General features: G+C 37.3%; 1 protein-coding gene and 1 pseudogene across 2 annotated transcripts; both read right to left on the reverse strand.

Annotated features, from left to right (window-relative positions):
* Window positions 1-681: 681 nt before the first annotated feature.
* On the reverse strand, window positions 682-9,216 carry LOC132303444 (uncharacterized). 2 transcript variants are annotated; one of them, XM_059800806.1, is made up of 6 exons: window positions 8,521-9,216; window positions 8,162-8,219; window positions 2,980-3,078; window positions 1,402-1,593; window positions 981-1,303; window positions 682-902 (listed from the first exon to the last, which is right to left on the reverse strand). In XM_059800806.1, the coding sequence occupies exons 4-6, from the start codon at window positions 1,579-1,581 to the stop codon at window positions 872-874; spliced, it is 534 nt and encodes a 177-aa protein (XP_059656789.1). In that variant the 5' UTR covers window positions 1,582-1,593; window positions 2,980-3,078; window positions 8,162-8,219; window positions 8,521-9,216; the 3' UTR covers window positions 682-871. The 2 variants fall into 2 exon arrangements, with proteins under 2 accessions (XP_059656789.1, XP_059656718.1); XM_059800735.1 differs by having other exon boundaries at window positions 8,162-9,216.
* Window positions 9,217-11,406: 2,190 nt separating this feature from the next.
* Window positions 11,407-25,394, reverse strand: LOC132276080 (poly(ADP-ribose) glycohydrolase 1-like; annotated as a pseudogene).
* Window positions 25,395-25,710: the final 316 nt, after the last annotated feature.

Raw genomic sequence — 25,710 nt, forward strand, 5'->3', positions numbered from 1 at the left:
TGCTTGCCAGATTCTGATGTTGGCCAGATCCCAACCACAAGCTTAGGACAAACTTGAGGAAGGTGATAAAGGGAGTAGGAGGATCGAGTCATGAGCAGTGGAGGGGAGGTCCTTTTATAACGAGAAGGAAACAGCAGATGCCAAAAAATTTCTCGGATGGAGAATCTAACCGAGTCATTCCTTGATCTTGGTCGAAGTCGAATGAAAGAGATATTTGCAAGGAAATGGAAGTTTCAATTGAGGAGCTTATAAAGAGTGTATGGCACAGCTAGCACTGTTTTGCATGAGTAATGTATTCTTTGAGATTTCATGCTTGGAAGACACAATTGATGCATTCCATTTAAGTTGAATGGTCGTTTGAAACTGTTCAAAAATTACTATGATAAAAAAATAGAATTGAAAAATACTTGTGAAATGCATTACTATTCGAATGTGACCAAAATTTGAGTTATTTATCTCACCAATTTGTCCAGTTTTGTGTAAAATTGAGCACTGATTGATGACTCATCAGAGGTGCAGATTTGAAGAATCATTTTTTGTCCGGAGGATTTTTTATTTAAGATCTTCATCTTTGAATTCGTGAATTGTGGAAGAATTTATTCTGAGCATGGCACCCATTTAAAAAGGATTGTACGACATAAGTCATCAATAAGAGCAAAATAACCTTAAAATAGTCTCTCCAATTAATTCATCCATATAAAAGAATTGCACTACTTAAGCCATCAATAAATACAAAATAACTTTAAAATACTCACTTCAAAATACTCACTCCAAGTAATTCATCCATATAACTATAAAATTCTTTTGATATGACTCAGTAATAAAAAAAGGTTCACTGGCAGTAAAGTAGGTAAATCTTGTTCTTTAAACCTCACATAGCGTTGTTGCAATCTTCCCAGATTCTGCAAAAGAATAGAAATTAATAATGATAATACGTAGTAATATAATGATAAACATTATAACTTTTTAAATTAACTTACTTATGAGGACAGACTTTCATATGGTCTCTCAGATGAGCCTGTGTCTCGAAGCCATTACCGCATTTATTGCACGTCTTCTTACTTTTGTGCTTGTTTTTGCAATGGTTCGCCACCTGCCATGCATGGGAAAAGATTTCCCTTGTTTCCTCATAAATGTCCTCATCCGGTCCTTTTTCCTTCTCAAAGTCCTCATCCGTTCTTTTTTCGTTCTCAATGTCCTCCTCCGTTCCTTTTTCCGGTCGGGGATACAACCAGCACTGCTCACACTTGAAGAGAGGTTTATCGGGGAAGGGATTTTTGGGAATAGTAGGCGTTTTTGAACCCTAGCAGACCACAATAATCAATGTCATAAGAAACTGTTCATACAAACAAATGGAATTTTTTTTTACCAATGTGGATTGTTTGAATCAGTAATTAATACCTGCCCAGAATTTTTCTTCTTTTTGGAGAAGTTTCTGACACCAAGTACAATAGGTTGGTTCACTCTAGGATTGTATATGAGTGAACCTAAGCCAACCCTCATGAATGTCCTGGTGTTCTCAGGACTAGTGGGATTGGAAGGCACTACCTCTGCAGCTTCTCCACTGTTTCCAGCTTCCATCTGCTCAGCCAACTGCACTCATAGCATAAGACATAAAGAAAAAATTATTATAGACAATGGGGGCAAAAGAAGAAGTACAGAGGCACGGAAGATCTTTACATATAAGAAGAGATGCAACATTCATATACTAAAAGACAATTATAATACTTCACATTGTACTGTGCTTCATGACTGTCTTCATATTTACAAGGCAAAGAATACACATCAAGCTAATATGTTCATAAAAATTCCTAAAGCCATTATATAATACAATGTAAAATGACTTGGTTATCCTTTGAATATATCTTGACTTGCAAAAATACGTAGTACTATAACAAGACTAACCTCAAAACAATTCCATTTATTTTTAGAAAAGTCATTCTAAACGAGTACAGGGGTCCAGAGCCACTATAATGACTTTCAAATCAAATTACAGAGATTTTTTTAAATAAAAACAGTACTGCTGCTCAAAATCTGTCATAACTAATAATGCACAAAAATCAGAAGAAATAAAGAAGTTCAATTTGGTCAGCCAACTAAATGGCCGCAGTTTTTAGAAGCAATATTTATAAAATAACATATCTTATAGATTTAAACAAACAATTATATACATATGCATGGGTGCACAACAAAATAGCCTTTTGTAGGCACCTAAGACACATCATATAAATAATGGCCCCATCACAGCAACAAAATGCTTAAACTAATTTCATAAAATTAACTGCAATAAAGATTACAGACAAAGATGGCAGAAGAAGAAGTATGTTTTCTTGCAAGATAAAATGAACACGTACAGAAATGGATACAAATGCATATATATACCAAGCAGTTGCAGATAATAAGCAGAAAGAAACTCGAGACCGCATACTAGCAGCTGCATAGTGATTACCAATTGAACATGGTTACCCTTTGAGTCTCTCGAAACATTGAACACGCTGATTCTTCCCTTACTATGCCTTAATTTCACCTTTGCTATGATTCATATAGCTTGCATCACTATTAAATTTTTAGCATAGATACCAAAGACGCATTAACTGAAATACTAATATTTATTGTTTGATTCAGTTAGCCATAGATCATATATTACTACCAAGTTTTATAACCTGCTCAACAACATCAACCATTTCAGACCTGTGGATCCCTTCTCTTTTTGCTTCTGTTTTTTATTTCCTTCTAGTTAGCACACTATAAGCAGATTAATAAGACGCCATAATTAGTGATATCTTATGGTCCATAGTAATAGGAACAGTTTAATAGAGTTAACCACTAATATATGTACGTATATAAAATAAATAAATAAAAACCTATGAAGTTCCACACAGAAAATATATAATCAGGATTGACTCAATAAGTACCCGTATTTAAAATTTCCTAAACCCATATTTAATTCTACTTCATAGTGGGTTTGTAAGGCACTACCTCTGCTTCTCCGTTGTCTTTAGCTCCCAAGTCGTCATCATCAACCACAATGTTGGGATGCTGGACAAGCACCCACTTCTTCCACCCAGAAGGCGGCACCTGAGACATGACATGACAATTAAATCAGTTGCGAGTTGAAAATCTATGACCTTTAACATAAGGTAAGCATATATATATGTGTGTGTGTGTGCGCGCGCGTGTAATGATGGATCTTAATGAAGAAAAAAAGAATTATAAGTATAGCACAAAAGGATCCATGCATTCTATTTCAAGTTTTTGGCTTTCATTCTTTGACTTACTCTATCTTAGCAGGAAATTAGTTAAAAGAGATAGAACTTAGAAGATCGATCTTTTCCTTGAAATAATTTGATCTTAGCAAAAATGTATTATACAATAATAGATGCGAGCGGAGTAGCACGATAACAAGGGTTCTCATTCATTTTCATCATATAGGCATTTGGGCGCTTGATGCAAATGCTTTTTAGTAGAAATATGACCTGGGTATGGACCATTCCTCTACAGAAGCATGACAAAGCTTATCCCCATTCATCACCACAGGTCTCAACGAACGAGCTTATGAAAAAGATTGAAGTTGGGCTAAAACAAGGACTATATAGTTTTGATTGAAAATAAGGTACCAATAGATGGCCCCGTGCGGTTATCGCATCTATGCTGGCCTCATTGTTTCAATTCCCAAACTGCGATTGCGGTTGTCGAGTCAAGTCTTGGACTCAGCTGTATAGTTGCAGTTCCGCCACTCATTTGTAAATCCGTTGGCATCACCTATGGGACAACCTCTCGGTTATTATAGCTCCTGGCCACAGTTTTTCCTTTGCGGATATAGTATACTTCAAGGCTGCAGGGAGGACTACTGTCACGGGCCTAGAGATTTGGCGCAGCGGCACGGCCCGTGCGGCACCAAGGCGTTGCTTCAGCTCGCGCAAGCGCCCTGGTCAACCACCACGACCTGCCCTCCCAAGGATACATGCTGACTGGTTTCGGCCTGCCATGGCCTCGTCAGGGGAACGGCTCCAGCTCCCGACCAGTTTGTGCAGGGATGGCCAACTCCCTTCTTCATAGTCAAGTCCACGACCAGCGACAAGCACCTCGAACTGAACCGAGTCGACCTGCCTGAACTCTGAAGAGGTACCATCCTGTGCTCCTGCACGCCCCTTCCCTGGAACCATTCCTAGTCAAACTCTGCTCTTTGCCAACCAGCATGGGTGTCTTCCATCCTCCAAGCGTCTTAGGAATCACTTCGTGACATTCTCCCCCACCCAAATCCTGCGACGTCCTCGTCGCAGTGCGGCGCTTCACTACTGCGTCCACTCCCTTCCAAAGTCTGCCTCCATGCGGTATGCTCGCCTTCCCACCATCGCTTCCTTGTGCAGCTCCCTGCACTGCACTCGCCCAATGATAGGCCTCGGACCAAGGGGACGTCCACTCCTCAAGGACGTGACTCTTCTCCGTCATGCCGCCTCCGCGGCATCCCGAGCAAGCAATGGCCTTCTGCCGACTTGATGCTCGCCCTTCACCATGGTTTGCATCACCCAAGGACTAAGCACGAACTTTGGTGCGCGCGGCCCTCCGGCCCTTCAATGCGCAACTTCAACGGACGCCTCTTCCTGGGGAGATGGAGGCTCTCCCCCCCAACTGCATTGATTCCTCCACACCGACGCAACTTCAATGCACCGTCTTCATTCTCTGACCCCTCCCGGACCGACAAGGGGGCACCCTACCGTGCTTTACCCCAAGTCCTGCTCTGATACCATTTGTCACGGGCCTAGAGATTTGGCGCAGCGGCACGGCCCGTGCGGCACCAAGGCGTTGCTTCAGCTCGCGCAAGCGCCCTGGTCAGCCACCACGACCTGCCCTCCCAAGGATACATGCTGACTGGTTTCGGCCTGCCATGGCCTCGTCAGGGGAACGGCTCCAGCTCCCGACCAGTTTGTGCAGGGATGGCCAACTCCCTTCTTCATAGTCAAGTCCACGACCAGCGACAAGCACCTCGAACTGAACCGAGTCGACCTGCCTGAACTCTGAAGAGGTACCATCCTGTGCTCCTGCACGCCCCTTCCCTGGAACCATTCCCAGTCAAACTCTGCTCTTTGCCAACCAGCATGGGTGTCTTCCATCCTCCAAGCGTCTTAGGAATCACTTCGTGACACTACGCTCTGCAGGTGGGCACCACTATTCATCATGTCAAGACAGATTTCCATACTCCTCATGATGGAACAACATACCAGAGGTGGTAACATGTTGGAGTCTTCTTCTACCACAAAAAATCAGTTGAGTATAGTAGTGGTTGTGTTGCTTCAATCAGTTTTGGATTGAAAGGTTCCTTGCTTACCCCACCCCCCACGTCTGCGATGAGAAGGGCAGCAGATAAAGGTCATTAGTGGTTGCTGGTTTCGAAGGGATCTGTCAACGACGATAAGGAATAGACATGGACCAGATTAGCCACCCTCACTCGGTGAGCCACTTGAATGGAGGAACCAGCCAACAATGTGCATATGTTTTTGTTGGTAGGCATTTGGTGCCACCTGGCCATCTCTATCGGCCTACTAAGCAACAGAGCCTGCGTAGAATACTACAGTGCTAGGATGCGCACCACAAGATGTAGCACTTTTGACACCTCTGTTTGCTGGGTTCGGTAGGGAGGACAAGCTCCTATCCTATGACCCCTAACTCTAGTCTTCAGAGTGCCTATGACCCCGCGCAAGGGAATGTTCAAATGTATGAAATCCCAGGGGATAAAATGGAAGGAAGCGGTGAACCAACCCATCGTTACTAAAGTCAAGAAGTGGGACCAGTGGTGCTCGGGGCATTAAGGGCCAAGGCCCGCTCTCAAGTCGGTAACCGATAGCCCAAAATCCTTTCCCTACCATCAATGTAGGAAGCCAACTCACATCTGAGTTCTTTCTTTCTGATTTCCAGTGAGATCGTAGATCGAGGAACTGTGGGCCCAATGTGCCCGCAAGCACGGACCTGTAGGTCCAGCGTGGCTGGTCACCCACCAGCTAAGATTCTTTCTTCACTGGAACTGAAGTAAGACTGAACTCGAGTAGGGAAGGAAAGTTAGCGTATAATAGAGTATATTATTTCAGAAATAGCTTATTCTAAAGTTTTCAGAAAGGGAAAACTGTCACATCCCAAAACTACAGGGTGTAATTTAATGAAGTTTTGAGGGAAAATGAGGAAAGCAGATACAATTTAAGTTGAAAATAGAATCTGACCAAGAGAATGGAGTGAAATTTTGATCTGTCTTAGTCGACTATCCCAGCCTCTAACACACACACACATATATCCTGCACACTAAGAAAAATCTGGAGATTCATTGCTAAAAATCCAACTCATAACTACCATAAAGCAACCAAAATTTCATAAGTAGCATCAAGCAAAAATAACAGGACAGACATGATCCTATGGTCATCTAAGTTAGCCAAAAAATAATTTTCAAAAGATCCAACAACTGAAATACTAATATTTATTGCTCAATCCAGTTAGCCATGGATCTTATATTACTACCAAGTTTTATAACCTGTTCAACAACATCAACCATTTCAGACCTGCTGATCACTTTTGGGCCTTACTAATAATCCTTTAGAGATTGAACCTTTAATATCTACCACTTATAACCCATTAGCATCCCATCTTCGTAGTGCAGAACCTGAAACCCTTTCAACTCAAAACGGTCATTCTTATTTGACAATGGAGAACAATCCCAACATCTCTGTTATAGACCAAATTATCCTATTCATGGAAGAAAAAGTAGGGGGGGCGGAAAACGCCCCATGGCTACAAGAAGTAAGCTTCTTCAAAAAAATCTTTCGCTTATATTTATTGAAAAGATTAGCGCAAGGCGGTTGAGTGATGCTGCCTTTGAAGATGAGGTTGTTACAAGGAAACTCTATTATTGAATACAAAGAACCAAATTCACCCCATTCACCTACTAAACAAGCGAGAATTGCAAGAAAAATTCAAAACCAGGCAATCGCCCTATCTAAGCAGGTTTGCCCTCTCCTCAACGGAAGTCATCTCCAAATTATGTGAAGACTTAACAAAATATGACCTATATAGGTAGCCAATTATGCAACCATGGCTAGCCCTAAAAAAGAGTCAAGAACAACCCCTTTGGTACTCAAGTAGTTAAGGCATGACACAAGCTACCCACTACGATAATCCAAGCAAACAACACACGCAATTTGTAGCAAGTAAGCTAGCTGAAAGGAGGCTAACAGCAAGTGCAAGCAGGTGTCCCAGCAGCACAAATAAGAAGTCAAAACTGCCTTTGAAGATGAGGGTGTTACAAGGAAATTCTATCATTGAATACAAAGAACAAAATTCACCCCATTCACCTACTAAACAAACGAGAATTGCAAGAAAAAATCAAAACCAGGCGATTGCCCAAGCAGGTTTCCCCTCTCCTCAACGGAAGTCATCTCCATATTATGTGAAGACTTAACAAAATATGACCTATATAGGTAGCCAATTATGCCACCATGGCTAGCCCTAAAAAAGAGTCAAGAACAATGCCTTGGGTACTCAAGTAGTTAAGGCATGACACAAGCTACCCACTACGATAATCCAAGCATACAACACATGCAATTTGTAGAATGAAGTTTCGAGAGAAAATGAGGAAACCAGATACAATTTAAGTTGAAAATAGAATCTGACCAAGAGAATGGAGTGAAAATATGATCTGCCTTAGTCGACCATCCCAGTCTTTAACATACATATATATCTATGTATATCCTGCACGCTCAGAAAAATCTGGAAATTCATTGCTAAAAATCCAACTCAAAACTACCATAAAGCAACAAAAATTTCATAAGTAACATCAAGCAAAAATAACACAAGTGATCTTATGGTCATCTAAATTGGCCAAAAAATAATTTTCAAAATACCTAACAACAGAGGCTGGAGCCTTCTGAATACACAAAGGAGGTGCAGTGTTTGTATACCCAAAAGGAACACTTTTAAACAAACATTCCATGACCAAATATATTTACAACAAGGCAAAGATAGATACATATCAAGCTAATATGTTCATAAAAATTCCTAAAGCCATTATATAATACAAACTCCAAATCACACGAAATAAAAGTTTGTACGTAAACAAATTCAGAACCCACATAAATGTTATGCTATGGACTAAATAAATAACAAAAAATGAATTTACCTTCTCAGGTGTCTTGCAGATTTTGGGAGTGGTACCTGCAAGTTCCCTGGCCTCGAATCTGATCAAGTAAACAATATAATGAGAGAAAAAAAATAACCTTGACAATTAAGATTAAAAGACAAATTGATCACTGATTAGAGGGCAGGTCTGAATTTGTTTGGTACAAGATGAAACTGTTGGTGGCTGGTTGCAAATGAGGGTATAAAGGCCTCGAGGTGTAATGCGTTGCAACTAAAAAACCCCTGTTTTCAGCCAAACAGACTTCATCTTCCTAGGTTCAAGTCCATTTTTATTTTCGTTACGCGATAATACATGCATTTTCTAAATAAGGACATGTTGTGGGTAAAATGGATCAACACCTATCTAAGTATTTGGGAGGTCAAGGTCCCAGGCCAATGCTCATGGAACTGGAGGAAATTGCTCAGCCTCAGAGATACAATTAAACCACTTGTCAGGGTAAAAATTGGAGATGGTTCAAGCTCTAATTTTTGGCTTGACAATTGGTGCCATCTTGGTCCTCTGCACCAATTGACATCTCCACAACTGATCTCACTTTCAGGCTATCACAGCAACACAAAGGTAGGATCCTTCATTACCAATAACTCATGGTCCTTTCCCCCTTCCATACCATCCATCATTCCACAACTACAGCATATAACCAACCTTCCAAACCCACAAACCAGCTGCAGTGACAAACACATTTGGATACCCTCACCCAATGGTCAATTTTCTATTCCACACACCATGAAACATTTCAACAAGCATCACCCAACCCTACCTTGGACTCACCTAGTGTGAACCAAACCCTCTATCCCCAAACACTCTTTCATACTGTGGGTGGCAATCCAACAAAGACTCCCTACTTTGCAGCACACATGGAACGAGAGAAACAGAAGGGTTTTTCAAAAGAAATCCATCTCTGCAAACTCACTTCTTCACCAAACTCTGGAATCTATTAGATCAAACATCATACTCTCATCTATCAGCTATGCATCTAATGCTTCAAGGATTGCAGCAGAATGGGATGTTCCAGAATCCATTATTCGACCACAAAGAAAATCACCAGACCTCAGCAATTGATCCGTTATTGCTATGGTTATTTTGTGCCTATTTGGGCTTTGTTTCCTATTGGTTTGTATTCTGGGCCTGGCCCATCGGTTAGCTATGGCTAGCCTTGTACCCCTTTTATTCAATCCAAATTTAACTTTATCTTTCAAAAAAAAAAAACAAAACCAACAACAGAGATAATATGTGTGTATACTATACAAACATACATATATAGTCTGTGATTTCTTTCATTTCACCATTTTTCACATAGATATACAAATATGTGTGTGTATATAACTATACATACATACATACATACATATATATATATATATATATATAGTCTCTGATTTCTTTTGTTTCACCATTTTTCACATATAGAAATACAAATATGCGTATGTATACAACTATATATATAGTCTGTGATTTCTTTTTTTTCATATGCGCCTGTAACCCCAAACCAGATGACGGCAGTAACAAGACTCCATCGCTTCACCGACCTTCCTAAACTTCACCTTCACCAGTTTTCACATAGACAGAGATATTTGTGTGTGTATATATATATCTATATAATATATATATATATATATATATATTGTGAGATCGATTTCAAGGAAAAAGATAGAATGGCGAGTGCAGATCTAGAGATCAGAGGCGGCACAAAGAACAGATGCAACACGCTCGATCATCGTCATACACATGGACTCTACAGTTCAACACCAAGTAGAGTCCGGCCGGTTTGGATGAGTTTCATTACAATAAAAGTGACAAAAGTAAGAAATGCAGATGAGTATGGACTCAAAATCATTCAAAGAACTACTACAACAATCTGAGTAAAAAAAAAAAAAACACAAAAGGAAAATCGCAGTTCTATCATCTAAATAGGAAACGAAAAGAAACACCACCTGAAGGTTGACTGCATAGCCCCACCGACTATTTTCATCCCTCTCGCACCTATCGTAGCCAACTTGAACCTCAATATCAGTGCCATATTTCTTCTTTTGAGTTTCACTCTGCTCTCCTCTCTGTCTCTCTCTACCTCTCTCTAGCTATTTTCTCAACACCGCTGCCTTTTTTGTTGGAACAGCTCGACTCTGCTCCCTCTCTCTCCTCTATATAGACGATTCCCTCTCTCTATAGAGACACAATCTGCTTTCTCTCTCTAGACTATACTATTTGATTCTATAGGCTCTCTATATGTTACAATCTCTGCACCTTTGCACTCTCCACTATCCCTGCAGACTGATGTTGGTTCGTTAAAGGAAAGAAATGAAACCAGCGTTGGGTGGGTCCCACCGAATCAAAATAAAGATAAATGAAAAAAAAAAAAAAAAGAACTTAAAGGTCCAGGATACTAAGGTATATTGAATTTGTATATATAGTAATAGTAAATTAGTGATAATTATAACAATATTAATAAATAATTATTTGCATGAAAATATGAATAATACACAAGGCTAAAGGTTTATTTATTTATTATTACCAATACATAGAGACTAAAGGTTTATTTTTTTATTATTATCTATGTTCATTTCGGACCTCTTATAACACTTCATAATTCCATTGCACCAATTACAACCATCTCATTCTACATGCTCTACGCAATTACTAAAAAAATTTATAGGAGTAACTCTGAGAAAATTCGAATTCTCAACCTTCCAGATATGCTGTCATTAAGTTATTCCTTTGAAATTGAAAATACATTTTTAAAAAAAAAGTATTTCATGGACAAAAAAACTAGCATACTAATTTATTTTTATGGAACTCGAACTCTCACCTCCTATTTTAGAAGATAGAGACCACAAATTAATATAGTGAAAAAAAAAAAAAAAAAAAATGACATGTCTTTTATCCATTTTAAAATTTTAATCTGTTAATTGAAAGTTCACTTGTCTAATTTTGCATTGGGAAAATCCTCACCGCTCCATTTAAAAGAACAAGTGATACCACTTAAACCAAACCAGCATGGTAGTAATTCATTGGTTCTGACGTATAGATTCAATCTACATATATTTTTTAACACCTTTGGTAATAATATAAAACAGCTCCAAAAAATCCATTCCCTTTTCCTTTCCCCACCACGAGGGAACAAAAATACTCTCTTTCGATTCCCTCCTCGCCTTCCCTTTCCGGAAAACTTTTTAAGAATACAATCTTGGAACTTCTCCACCCTCATAAAAATTTGGTTTGTGTTTTCATGGTTAAAAACATTAGATAATCAGTCCCAATATATTATTAGTCCAAACAAAATTCCTTTTCTGGCCCCAATCAACATTACATGACATGTTCTTTTTGAAGTCAAAATGGACTTCATAATCACATATTTGAAAGTTTTCACTCCATCTACTTATAAAGCCTTTTCTGGCAGAATACATTATCCCAAATTAGTGTACAAGACTGCAAAATGGTTTCAGTCATTTTGAAATCCCTGTAATTTAGCTATTAGAAAAACACGAATTCGAGACAAATCTTCGAAACTAAATTATAATTATAACAAAGTATTACATTTTCTTTTACTCGATATGTACAATTACATGCAAGAAGTAAAAAAAATAAAAATAAAAATAAAAATAAAAAAAAAAAAAAAGAAGAAGAAGAAGGGAAGGGAAGCAACTCAATAATACAAAAGATTTCAAGGGGTTAAAGGTGTGTCCGGTATCATGGCATCAGAGGTGGGCGGCGATGGAAGTAGCCAATTAAAGAAGCCAAGATTAGTTTCTCCTGTCAATCTCTGGGAAGAGTACTCCACCAACATGTTCCAAAGGTCTCCAACGGTCCATTTATGTGACAGAATCCATCGACTCGCCTGCCCGCAATACCCATAAACAGGGTTAGTGCTACTGATGATAAAACAGCATTAATATATGAAAGATTACACAACCATGTTAAAAGTCCTGAGGATAGGGGCAGTATCAACAAGGAACTTGAAAATGCACAAGACAGGTCATGTACTAGTAGAATGATTTAAATGAGATACTAATCAGGGATCAATCCGATTATTAACCAAAAATGCACAAACTCATAGCAAGAACTGTATAGCACATGCTAGATAGTTAACCAGAACCCGAACAGTAGCCCAAAAACTGAATATTAAAACTTTTAAGGTCTCGACTATATTTTGAGCAAAATTTCCAAGGTCTAATCAAATTTTCAGTGGAATGAATCTGAATATTGAAAACTTGTTGCAAGCAGCGAATGTTGAACTTCTAAACGGTTTAAACCATGTGTCAAAGTTTTCTGTTCAAAAAGAATGTTGCTGCGAGGGATGAAGTTATGGCACTGTCATTGGTCAATTATGATTTGAGGAACGAGATAAATAACATTTCAAAAACAATTATACAAACAGTGAGTGAGAAGATGTCCAGAAGAATAACAAAAAAAAAAAGGTATCAACAAGTGAGAAGTACTCAATATTAAGGAAATGCCTCAGAAAGAAGATGAAAAGAAACTTGTCTATTCAATTAAATTTAATATATTAATATTAAATGTATTTTTTAAATTCAAAATTTTTATGGGTCTATATCAAGGAATTGAAGAATATTAGGTAATAAAGAAAACCGGAATTAATATCAATATGAAATCGGATTAGGCAATTTCCATGTGGGACCCTAGGCAATTGCCCAAATGGCCTGATGGTTGAGCCAGCCCCGCCACTTACGTTTGGTCGTCTCAACTCTCAAGAGTGCCTGCTTGAGAAAATTACCCTATAAGTATTCCTACTTTTCTACTATAAACAAGCATCAATATTCATAATTGCGTATAAAAATTAAGTGAAATTGGCAGCAAATTCCAAACACAACAACAACCCCCAACCCCCCCCCCCCCCCAAGTAGATAACGGTAGCAAACACTGAATACCTAAAAAATCACAAAAAGGAAAAGAATAATATGTGAAAGAGTAGGAGACAAACAGTTGGTATAAATTTTTTTCCCTTTTTCTTGAGAGGGGGATTTTATTTTATAAAGAAGTATGCAGTAAGTTGAGCAAATAAATGGTGAAGTTTCCAATTTCTAGACAAGTTAACCTTGAAAGATTTAATGAGAAAATTCAAATTATGTTCCACTGAGGGGGAACACCACATTTTTCATTTACTATTGGCTATACATCCAAAAGCAACTGATGTTCCAGCAGAACATTAGTACACAGTTCATGGAGTATCAACATTGATTTGGTTATTTAAAACGTAAACAACAGTTGCAAATTATCTTCCAAACATTTATTTCCAGGAATGATGCATAATATTCTTTGGAGATTTCTTAGAGTAGCAGGCAGAAGAAAAATACCTGGTCCACAGTCTGCAATGCCTCCAACCCAAATGTGTAATAAGTGATGAAAGGCCTCAATGCCTGGAAGTGTACCCGGATTAAACGAAAGTCAAAATATTGAAAGGAAACATTACTACAACAGGCTGAGATAGAATCCATGAAATTGTACATCACTGAGAAGATATTAACTATGTTCTCCCAATCATTATATTATGCCTCGAGAAACTTGATGTTCCAAAAATGGGGCCTTTCACATACTAATAGTTTGATCTAACAATAGCAGTAAAAGAGGTACATGGCCAAGAACCTGCTTTCTCTGAAATAAAATAGAACTATTGAGAAGATTCTATCCATTGAGTATGTGTCTCTTTCAGCAGACTGATGTATAACATCAACAAACTTAAAAGAAAACATAAAGTGGAAAGGTGCTGATAGGAATGTATCTCATAAAAAAATAGTATAAATGATTGAAAATGGATGCCCAAGCACCATTTATTGCCATATAACGCTGAAGTAGCAAATCACTTGTGTTTAAAACATCTAATGCTCCTTCTCACCTCCCTCAGTGTCAAAGATATATTTTCCTGATTGTCATCTTCCCCTCCTCCTTCCCTTTCTTTTACTTTTATTTCTTTCAATCCAAATGAAGTGTCAAATTTCTTTTTGCACTTTTCAAGTCTTCAAAAGCCACACAACTAGATATGTTTCACATTTCAGCCCAAAAAAATCCCCTCACAATTTGTAACCTTTCCGCCTTCCAATCAATCAATCACATACAAACAAGTCCCTAGTTACTATTCATGGTCCCAAAGCTTTGTCCTTTCTTGCATCAATTTAAAATCCAAAATCCTAACCCTTTGTTACACCTTTACAAACCCTAAATCCCTTTTAATGTGGCCCTATGTCAATTCTGGTGGCAGATCTTGTAGGCGAGGGTATTCACAGATTTGTCCAACAACTAGTCAATCACTTCACCCATTCCAACAACTTCAAAAGAAAATGAGAAGCTAGATCTTAATCGAACTCCTTGGAGCATCATTAGAAAAGTTAGGTTGTAGCTTAAACTATAACCACTTATCTGAACTTGGTGCAGCTTTAATTATGATTGGTTAGCTTATGACAACCTCAGAATCATCAGCAGTATTAATGATAGATTTCCATTCTCCAAATCTATCTCTTGGAATTAAGGTCTATTTAAACTATAACATTTTAGAAATTATTGGCAAATAAAAAAAAAAAAAAAAAAAAAACACACACACAAGAATATACAGATGATGGCAGCTAGAGAGGCTCTTATTTATTCAAAGTTTATGAAGGAGAAAAGCACACAAAATATCATAAGAAAAATATATGATGCATTTTTGTCGTGCAGTCATACACAATTGTATGGTTATAATAACAGTGTATCACATGGCAAAAAACTGAACCAACAAGGAATCAATCAGTAGAAAATCACCTGAGAAGCAGCGAGCCACTGAATTGTGGCCTTGAGTTCGGGGTCTCCCCCAAAAGCGCCACAACCCCAGTTTCCTGTCACAATGCCAATTTCTTCTTGATGGTCCAGGCACTGACTACCCTTTTCCTCCAAATTCCTCGTCAGGTGGTCACCCAAAATTCCTCCTTTTGCTTCACAAGAGATAGATGAAATTTCTTGGACTATGGGAAAACAAAAATGAAAATAAATAATACACCAGCACTAACAGTTGTAATGTTAAAATCATCAAAGCGTGATATAGATTCTTCCACTTATAATAAAACGAATGAAGGAAGAGAGAGAAGTGTGTGTGTGTGGGCATGGGTTGTGGTGGTGGTGTGGGGGTAGGGCGCTGGGCCAACATCAAATAAAAAAATTCTATAGAACTCCTACCAAAAGATGATTATCTGACATTCCACTGGGGCCTTTAACATCTTGATCTAGCTGAGCACCACAAAATCCATCATCTTGAAGTAGTCTATGATAACACTGATATTTACATTGATCAAAAAAGCCGCAGAACGCCTTGTTAATCTCCCTGATGAAACCAACAAGTTGGAGTCTTACTAGTTTACAGATCAACAGTAACTAGGACTCCACAATTTTAAAGGGTTGCACAGATGATCTATATACCACAAGTCAAAAAAATTTTGAAGTGTTGAAACTAAAAATAAATTACTCGACAAAAGTTTATGTTGGTTAGATATGTGAATCAAATCAACTCAAGTTTGGGGCATAATTTCTTCCATATCAAAGGCTTATAACCTCTGTATTGGCAGTCCCAACACTGAAACATTAACCTAGTGCAGCAACTCCATCCAAAAATGTTCCATTTAGATGGGAGCCATTATTTATTCTCCTATTCATTCCAGGTATATTACATATTCACACCCAAATGCACACTTACAAATGTACGTAGTGCCAGAAACCAAAGTTTTACACACCGGAGGAGGCATTTAAGTCCATATTGTCTCTTTCCTGGGTTGCATAATGCATCTGTTGCAGTGATCCTAGTTTTACGTCTTCCCATATGATCAAAATCTCTTTTGTCCACATAGTCACCAACAAATCGGAATGAAGAAGCATACCTGCACCACTCGGACAAATGAGAGAGGAACCATTGTAACAAAAGTCATCTGAGAGACTGCTGTATGAATACCTCTATTCAATTTTCAAAGCAATTGAAAAAGTAATAGAGTTACCAAGTTAGGCTAATACAATCTATTATCAAAGAGCTTCCAAGAGTATATCATAGAGGTGTAAAATGCCATTGACATAATCCATATGCTTCATGTACCAAATATAATATTATTGTCACAAAAAATATGCATGATGATATTAAATTTTCAGAAGGGCATAGCCATATATACTTTTGAATTCTATATCATGAGAACTATTAACAGAGATTTTCAAAATAGGAGATCTGAAACAGTTGTAAGAAGTAACAATCAGAGTGGGGAAAAAAACACCTCACAAGGTAATCTAGCTCCAAATGCCACATCTATTTTAAGTTACACGCAAAATTAAACACACATTTTCGAAGGCATAATTGAGGTGTATTAAGATCTACGAAGTATATATTTACAGAGAGAATTGTATAAATATGGCTATTTAATAAATTTAAATCCTGGAGTCTAAAACCCGGAACATGATAAAGTATCTCCATGAAAAAAGAAACTGCTTATACAACATTTGTAACAATTCACCAGAAACTACTTCTCTTTTCTTTTTTTAACAAGTAAAATTTCATTAAAGATGCTCAAAGGGGAGCACACCAAAGAACAACTACACAAAAGAATTCATCTCCACATCCTCAAACTGTCCACAAAATCTAAAAAGTCCTCTATAGATTTACAATTCCTCCATGAAACCCAAAAAAAAAAAATATAATGCTTAAGCACCCACATCATTGCTTTCATACCATCAAAGGATCGCTTATTCCATTTGCACCAGACCCCACTAAATACAAAGAGAGGCTGCCTCCAAGCACCTCGAAAATTTCTTCCCACTATACATCCATCCTCTTGCACATTCAACACCAGTTATACTCAAATTGTCAAGCGTTAAAATCCTCCCCAAAGCCATTGTCTATCCCAAGAACCCTATGAGGGAGGCTCTAGTCCTCCCAATTGCTTTTCACAGGAAGGTTGCCTTCTGGTCACCATGACAAATCTAATAATAAGATGTCACCGCAAACCTACCATGAACCCAGCCAATTCCACTGATCAATACCATCCCTATTCACATTTTGCTCATAAAGCAGACTGAAGAAGGCTATGATGTCTTCGAATTCCCAATCTGTCCCAAACTGCACATCCTTTGATACTCTTCTACATCAAGGCAATAACAATCGGCTACCATGCTTTGCTTGTTTGCCGCAATCCAGAACAATATTGGAAACACACATGCAAGAGGTTCATCTCCACACCACGCATCTGCCCAAAAGTGGATGAATCTTCCACTTCTCACCTTGATTTGGCCATGTTTGGAGAACTCATTCCAAGCCCTAGCAAATGTTTCTTCATAAGCACACACCCGCTGAAGAAATCACTTCCTTGGAACAGCACCTGCCTCTTTCCTCCTCAACTTCTTTCTATAATTCTCTGCCGCACACGGTCAGCAGCTCCACCCCATATCTCCAAAGCCACTACCCTATCAAAGCTTGATTAAAAATGTTGAACTTCCTGACTCCAAACCTCCCTTTTGAATGGGACCATAAACCTTCACCAAATTCGCCACCCATGCCACCAACTAGAATTCCTTCGAGCTACTCTGTCCTCTTCACTATCGAAGCAAGAATTTGAAATAGAGAGAGGTAATACGTTGGGAGATCCGAGAGAGTACCCTTGATAAGAGTGAGGTGCCATCCCTTTGAGATATATGCTTCTTCCACCCTGCTAGCCTTTTCTCAAACCTTTCAACCATAGGATCCCATATGGATGACATCCTCATCAAAGCTCCCAAAAGTAAACCCAAATATGTCACCAGAAATGCCCCCACACCACAAACCAAAATGCTAGCCAACCTGGATATATTATAAGCCTCCCCAACCAACACAATTTTCACTCTTTCTAATATTAAACTTCAACTAGAGCACTACTTGGAAGCACACCAGCAAACATCTCAAGTACCTCAACTGATCCTCAACCGCATCACAAAACACAATGTGTCATCTGCAAATAGCAAATGAGATACTTCCAATTGTGCCGCTATGTTCCTTCCCACACCAAAGCCCCTAATGTAATCAAGAGCCTGTGCACTCCTGATCATCCTGCCAAACGCCACCATAACTATAAGAAAGAGAAACGAGGACAAAGGATCGCCCTCTGGAGCTACTACAAAAGCCTACAGGGGACCCATTAAGGCCGGGAACTTTGCAGTAGAGATGCATAAAAAAATCCACCTTCACCACTTCTTGCCAAAGTCCATCCACTCCAAAATGTAAATGAGAAAAGTTCAATTCACACAGTCATACGCCTACTCAATAGCCATCTTACATTACATACAATCTCTGCCTTTCCACTTTTTATTCTGGAGTCCACACATTCACTGGCAACTAGAACCGCATCCAAAGTTTGGCAACCTCCCACAGAGATATTTTGAGATTCCAATATCACACCTTTGACCCTTCACAACCTCAAGGCAATAATTTTTTGACCATTAGCATGTAAATGCATCCGACAAGGTTAACATGCCTAACAGTGCCAATGAATTTGGCATAAAGAATTTCTTTCAATATCATACTTAGAAACTAAACATTTACTCTTCCATTTCTTATTTAAAGGAAACAGCTATTAGGATCTTCGAGAAGTGAAAAACCACTTCTTGGAGTTTTATGATGCCAAGAGTCAAGCCAAAATCAAGGCCCAAAGGCTAATACGAATCCCCACTCATACAAGCGGGTCAAATAGGGATCGGGATTAAGCCTTCCGCTAGGCACCCTGTCCGTCTTACTAAAGCGAAGGGGTAGACGGTAGGGGGCAAGGGATAAGGTACGAAGTTTTGAGAATTCAAGAGAAGGTCACGGCAAGACGAGCCATTTATCACTCTGATAGGTGTGCACACAAACCTCCCTTTTTCTTTTCTATTGAAATTTCTGGATTATTATATGATGATTTTTTAACTTTCCATATATATAACATATATAGTAGTTCAACTTCAAAATGCAAAGCCCCGACATATATGAATAGGTACAGCAGCATATCTGAGAATGTTCCAGCAAATAAAGAAAAATACATTTCATAGCACAATATCTAAATATACTATTACTTAATGAGTTAATGGTCATGCATTTCATCAACTAAAATCATGGGCATGATAAAATGATAAATTTGTAGTGTACAAGAAATATATAAAGCAGTTATAACAATTAACATGATATCAATACCCAAGTTCTTTGAATGAATAATTCAATGGATCATACTCACCCTGTAAAATTTGAAAACCTTTCCGTACCAACAATTTCTACAGCCTCGTTGTCTGCCATGGAAGGAATGAAAAGCATGCCAGCAATTAATTCGGGATTGATCATGAAACAGATCTCTTCCTACACAAGACAATTAGGACGATAAAAGGTTAAGAAAGCTTTCATTGCAGTGTTCTACTTTGACCCAAATAAAGTTGCAGAAGTACGAAGATGAGAAGAACCCATGCATGCAAACAGATGTCAGTAATATACAATATTTTAGTGTGTGGAAGCATCAATGCCTACTTTAAATATAAACCTTGAAACAATTCTGACTTGCTTTTAGGTCCAAGAGCATCCACTTTGGCAAAATGATACCACAGATAAGTCTGTATCCAGTTTTTTTCCTCCCAGTACCCACGTGGGAGGAATCATAACTGGTTAGTAACTTTTTTACCACAAAACAATCCTGTGTATAATCATTGCGCTTAAAGCTTTTCAATTACATTCTTTTAATTTCTATGAAGCTTCTTTTCTAGTTACAACTATAAAAAGAAACTTGGTCCTCAATGAATAACTCTATTGAACATGTTGAATGCACAGCCCCTATGAAGAGCACCTCCCCCTAAATTCTTGTTTGCAAAATCCACTTCAAGAGCTTCACTGGATTGATCTTCTATCAAGCCAGACCTGCAAAAGTTTAAACTATCAAGAAAATATAATTATCCGAAACTAAAGAAACACCACTATCAAAAGTTTAAACTAAATCACATCCTTAAAATATCTCATCCAAATCTGAACTTGAACTCACTTTACTGGACTATTCTATTCATTCAATATTTACCTCAAAACGGCAGACGGAAGCAATTGACTTGCTCCAAAAATCATCCTTTGGATAGGTAACAAAAAGACAACTATATTCCAAAGGGAGAACTTTCCGCTCAAATGAGATAACCCCCGTAGGCGTAAATAAACATATCCTCTCAATGTAGTGAATGATGCACTTTATTTTGTTTTCCTGCTTCTCACTGTAATCATTGTATAGACTCCTGGAAGCAAATATATATCAGTTGCATCAACTTTTGTAATTCAGGAAAAAAGAGAAATAAATAGAAGTATGGAATGAGTAGACAACACAAAGAAATTTGGTCATTTAGGAAGAAAATGCCATTGCACCTCTCTAAATTGATTGTCACTATCAACAATAAAAAAAATTGCTCTTAGAGAGATCTTAGAGCATTCTGGCAATACAACTGTCATTTCGAGCAATATTCCCAACATGCGGTAGCTTCTGACCATAACTAGTCAGATAAGAAAATTAATGCCCTCAGTGCAGAGTAACAAAATAAAGCAGATGAATGACAAAGCAATGAAGCAAACATGCTTTTTTTAGCTACTTGAACAGTGCGTCTTAGAGAGTCGCTATATTGTCAATAAACTGCAGGGCATTTTATTTCAGCTGCTTGCCTATAATATCCAATTCTGATACTAGTTCTAGTTTCCAAGAACCACAGTCAGAAGTTTAAAGTTGTGGCCTCCCCTATAGGATACTTGACAACTTTCCTAACAGCAAAACACATCTAAAAGTTGTAGTCCCCTGTTTTATACATCACAGAGAAGAAAAAAAATACTGGAAACTCTCTCTCTGTGATTCAATATTCAAAGAATACACACAGACACACACACACCTGTAATTCAATATCATATAAATAGAATAGTTTACCTCTGTGTGTGGCTGGTTCAAATGTAAATTCAATATTCATTGAAACAAACTACTTGGAGACATACTGCCTATACAGGGGACTGCCTTAAACTTCGGCATGAAACATGCATACAAACAGGAGCAATAAAATCAAAGGAGCATAAGATAAATTGAATAATGTTCTGCATTACCTCTAAATTTTCTGCCAACATTCATAGAAATGGCTTCAAGCTAGCCAATTATGAAAAGTTCTTCTCTATTGAGAACCCTTCTTTAAATTTAATAAATTGTCACTAGCCAATAATGAAATACTAAAATTACTCTCTTCTACAAAAGTCAATACTTTAGCATTATACTAATCTATAAAGGGAAGCAAAGGAAAAAAATTGTAGAAATTAAACCATTCTGTTATAATGATATACATTGAATATGACAGTTGAAAGAAGTTAAAAAAAGACGGTTAATGGACACATACGCAAACAAATGATCAAAGTTGATCGTTGGAAGATGTTTGGCAACTCTATTAGTGATTGGAAACAAACAGAAGAAGGAACAAGCAAGAAGAGCACCAATCAATTCCTGAAAACAACATAGACATTCATTGTCAACAATCAGACCATGAAAAAGACAACAGCAATGCATAGATGAAGGATGAATCTTTTGTCTAAGAGTAATGCATAAAATATGGAACGTATCAAATCCAATGTACTATGATACTTTCTAAGGTGTTGTTTACAAAATTCTGAATAAAGTAATTGTTTACCCAATTAAATTCAATTGGTAATGCTATTTTAGATATCACTTATAAAAATAAGTTAAGAATGCAAAAATATTAAGTTAGAAAGACTTCACTTATCACTAAACTACAAATATAACCTAAGACTTCAGCACTTAAAATTCATCTCACCAAAACTATATTATATTTAAATCGAGCCAAGATGTACTTTCAAATCTCCTATGGTCCAACTTATCAAAAAAAAAAAATCTCCTATGGTCCAGCAGCTATAGAGCAAAATGGTACCATGACACTCTGATTCAAGTGCCCCATGCGATAAGTTGCCAATGGCAGTCATAACAAAAATGGATTTATCTAAAATCACTTTTAAGAAACACAACCGAATGGTCCATTGGTTGAGAAAGAATACAAAATGTGAAAATGCATCTTACTCTATGAAGTAAATAAGGATAAAGATACCATGTTTTATACGATTCAATTGTTCTCTCTTGTCTACCTTTTCTCATTAACGGAAAGAAAAGAAACATCCCACATTTTGATATTCTTGCGCAATTTTCTGGTGACGGGGTTGAGTATAATTACATGAACTATAACAGTAATGCATAATTATGCTAATGTCCTGTGTATGTGCATAACCCAAATCTTCTGTTCAACAATGTACTAGGATCAACTATCAAGGGCAAATTGCAAAAATAGAGGCAGAATTAAAATTGGATATCTAAGTACACAAGTTAGCACAGTCATATAATTCTCTACTACACAATTATTAGTAAAAAATAAAGGGTGATATATCATACATATATAGGAAAAATCACGAACATCAATATACTTGTTGAGGATCACACTCTTAGTATTAATGAAGTCAACATATTAAATTAAACGTGAAAGGTACCTGGCTGAGGAGCACTATGCCTGGTTGTTGTGACTCGAATATCCGAAGACCTGTTTTAACTCTGTCATTTTCACCATTAATGACATCTGCATTCTTAAAATATTTCTCAAAAAATGCTTTTATCATTGAAAACATTACTCGATGTTTGGTTGATAAGAAAATGAATTACACAATCTTCTAGGAAAACAAAAATAGCTTAGAAATTTCTGTAAACCGTTTTCCGAAATTACACTCAAAAATCTTCTAGGAAAACAAAAATAGCTTAGAATTTTCCGTAAACCGTTTTCCGAAATTACACTCAAAAATCATATGTAGAGACAATAATCATGTGTATATGTATAGATACAAGGGTATAATCATATATAATAATTATATAAATGAGCATAGTACGTATAAATACACCTATACGCACACATACATATAGATTTATATATCTGTGTATATAGATTTATTTGTGTACAAACTTCACTTGTAAAATTGACAGCTAAATAAGTGCATGTTTATATAAATGTTCATTATGCATTTTATTAGAATTGGCAACTCATTTTCAAAACGTCAACCAAACACCAGGAAACAAGAAGAAAATGACTTAATCAAGAAAATTTTACAATGTAAAACATTTTACCTATGAAACAAACAGAGCCAAAGTGTAAAATATAAACTAAACCCTAATCAATTGATTGTGTTTAAGCGTAAGCATGCAGCTGAAGAAGCTAAGTTTTTTTTTTTTTTTTTTTTTCCCTGGGTAAAGTGGAAATTTTTTATAGATATATCAAGAATGTACAAGAGAACAACAAGGGCATCCCCTCGGTCAACACACCACAATGTAGCTACAAATATGTACTACAAATTGTAAAAACAGAAACCAAAGAATGAAAGAAGAAAATAAATAAATTAAATTAAACATGCAGAGAAGTTGTCCCAAATTCCCCTAGTTCCATATCTGAAAGAAGTAAAACCTCTCCACATATAGCTTGAGCAATGTGTACGGCAGTTCTCTGATGTTCCTGATGCAAACGCTTATTCCTCTCATCCCATAAAAACCAGAATGTTGTAGCACAGATTCGCTTTTGAGCCTTGTGCTTTATTTTCTGTTGGACAAACCAAAAAATAAGCTGTGCTAATGTATCAAAATGAGGCATGTTCCATCCTAGAAGCACAGACAACCACTGCCAAATATCTCTTGCTAGACAGCATGTAACAAAGAGATGATCCAGGTCATCCTCAGCTTTCATGCAATTATGAAAGATAGCCACAGTCGGGATTCCCCTTCTCTTAAGAATAACAAAACACAGCAGCCTGTTCTGGACTGCTAGAGCACAGATCAGCGACGCTTTTGGTCTAGAGCCACTCCAACACACTGCAAACCAGTCCACAGTTGGATTTTGAGTTCTCCATTTATCCCAAACATTCCGAAGAGAAAAAATTCCATGTCTCCATTGTACCTTATCGCATCCTTTGTTTCAAATTCAAGGAAAGAGCAAAATTTTTAAATTGCAGCACTGAAGCAGCAGTGCTTATAGGGAATTGCCACTGCCCATTTTGAAGAATTCTAGAGATGAAGGATTGTTTGGGGATTCCAAAGTCCCTATAAACTCTAAGTTAAGTTATGAATGTTCATTATGCATTTTTGTAAGAATTGGCAACTTATTTTCAAAAACCTCAACCAAGCGGTAAACAAGAAGAATAATGATTTCCTTCATGAAAAATATTTTCCAATGGAAAACATTTTACCGTGAAACAAACAGCCAGCCAGAGTGTAAAATCTAAAATAAACCCTTATCGATTGACTGTTCTATTGATCCAATAACAGAGTAAGATTGGTAATGGTGATAGTGTTTACATACATCATCAAAGAAAAGAGCATAGCCATCGGCGGCTGAAGAAGCTAAGCGTTCGGCGGAGAAATTGAGACTGAGGGATTGTCTGAGATCGGAAATGGCGAGGAAGAGAACCTCTCCGGAGTCGACTCTGCTGTTTTGGGGGCCTTTGGACAACGCTTTCAGTGATTCCACCACTTGAGATGGCCAGAACAGAGATGGTGATCGGAGAACCAGTGGTAAGTACGGTTGTATCGACTTCAAGTCTTCCCGGTCTTCCATTCTCTCTCTATATGCGTGTGTATATATGTATCCGTCCCTCAATGTACTTTAAGTATATATAAACACAGTTATTTCAAGCCTTCCCCCTCCCTCTCTCTCTAAAACTGGTATTGCTAGATATGGATGGACTGCCACCAAAATACTTTCCGGTGCCGACCGTGCGAAACTTGCACACAAGAACAATATTTCCGTCCTTTTGTACAAGGACTAAATTGTAAATTCTGATTCTGTTACTACTAATTTTCTTCGTTCCCTCGGCATAAACATGATGTTATTATGATTAGATTATATTAATAAATTTGGTATATTAAGGACTAAATGCTAGAAAGAGGTGAAGAGGATCAAAATCCAAGTTTCTCCCAATAATAGGGATGCAAGTATTATTATTATTATTATTATTTTTTTTTTTTTTTTTAAATTCAAGCAAGAAATACTATGACACCAAGTTAGGAAGGCCTCAAATTGACTGGAAGAGTGATCATACCATCTTCACTAAATTGAAAACTGCAGTGCACTGAAAAAGACGTTGGTCATTAGAACTGTTTTAATATCTGCCCACAATTGTTAACACTAATTGTAGTTACAAAATTAAATTAAATTAAATTTTAAATTTAATATGTCAAATTTTTTTTTCATATTTAATGTTTCAGTTTGGTACTTTCGAATATAACATAACTTTTAGTCATGATAAATAATAATAATAATAAGAATAAGAATAATAATAACAATAAGAATAATAAAATAAAATCGGAATTATAATTGTTGAAACATCAAATCAACACGAATTGAATGATGGATAAGGTACCAATGGGACGGTTGAAATATTAAAATGAAAAAATTGAGATGAAATTCGGTTTGGTTCATACCGGTTTATTAATTCCCACAAGTTTTTTGTACCCTTTTATTTTAGGCATGACATTGGACCA

The sequence above is a fragment of the Cornus florida genome, unplaced genomic scaffold, assembly GCF_030987335.1.
Source record: "Cornus florida cultivar Cherokee Brave unplaced genomic scaffold, ASM3098733v1 CherokeeBrave_3.0.0_Hap2_Chr01, whole genome shotgun sequence".
Classification (NCBI taxonomy): domain Eukaryota; kingdom Viridiplantae; phylum Streptophyta; class Magnoliopsida; order Cornales; family Cornaceae; genus Cornus; species Cornus florida.

Bases quoted from the DNA above. Each gene is read 5' to 3' on its own strand.
- LOC132303444 (XM_059800806.1), bottom strand. From the start codon at position 1,581: ATGGAAGCTGGAAACAGTGGAGAAGCTGCAGAGGTAGTGCCTTCCAAT. The intron at 1,304-1,401 runs GTATTAATTACT...GTGGTCTGCTAG, and splicing joins AGAAGAAAAATTCTGGGCAG to GGTTCAAAAACGCCTACTAT. The intron at 903-980 runs GTAAGTTAATTT...ATTCTTTTGCAG, and splicing joins ATGAAAGTCTGTCCTCATAA to AATCTGGGAAGATTGCAACA.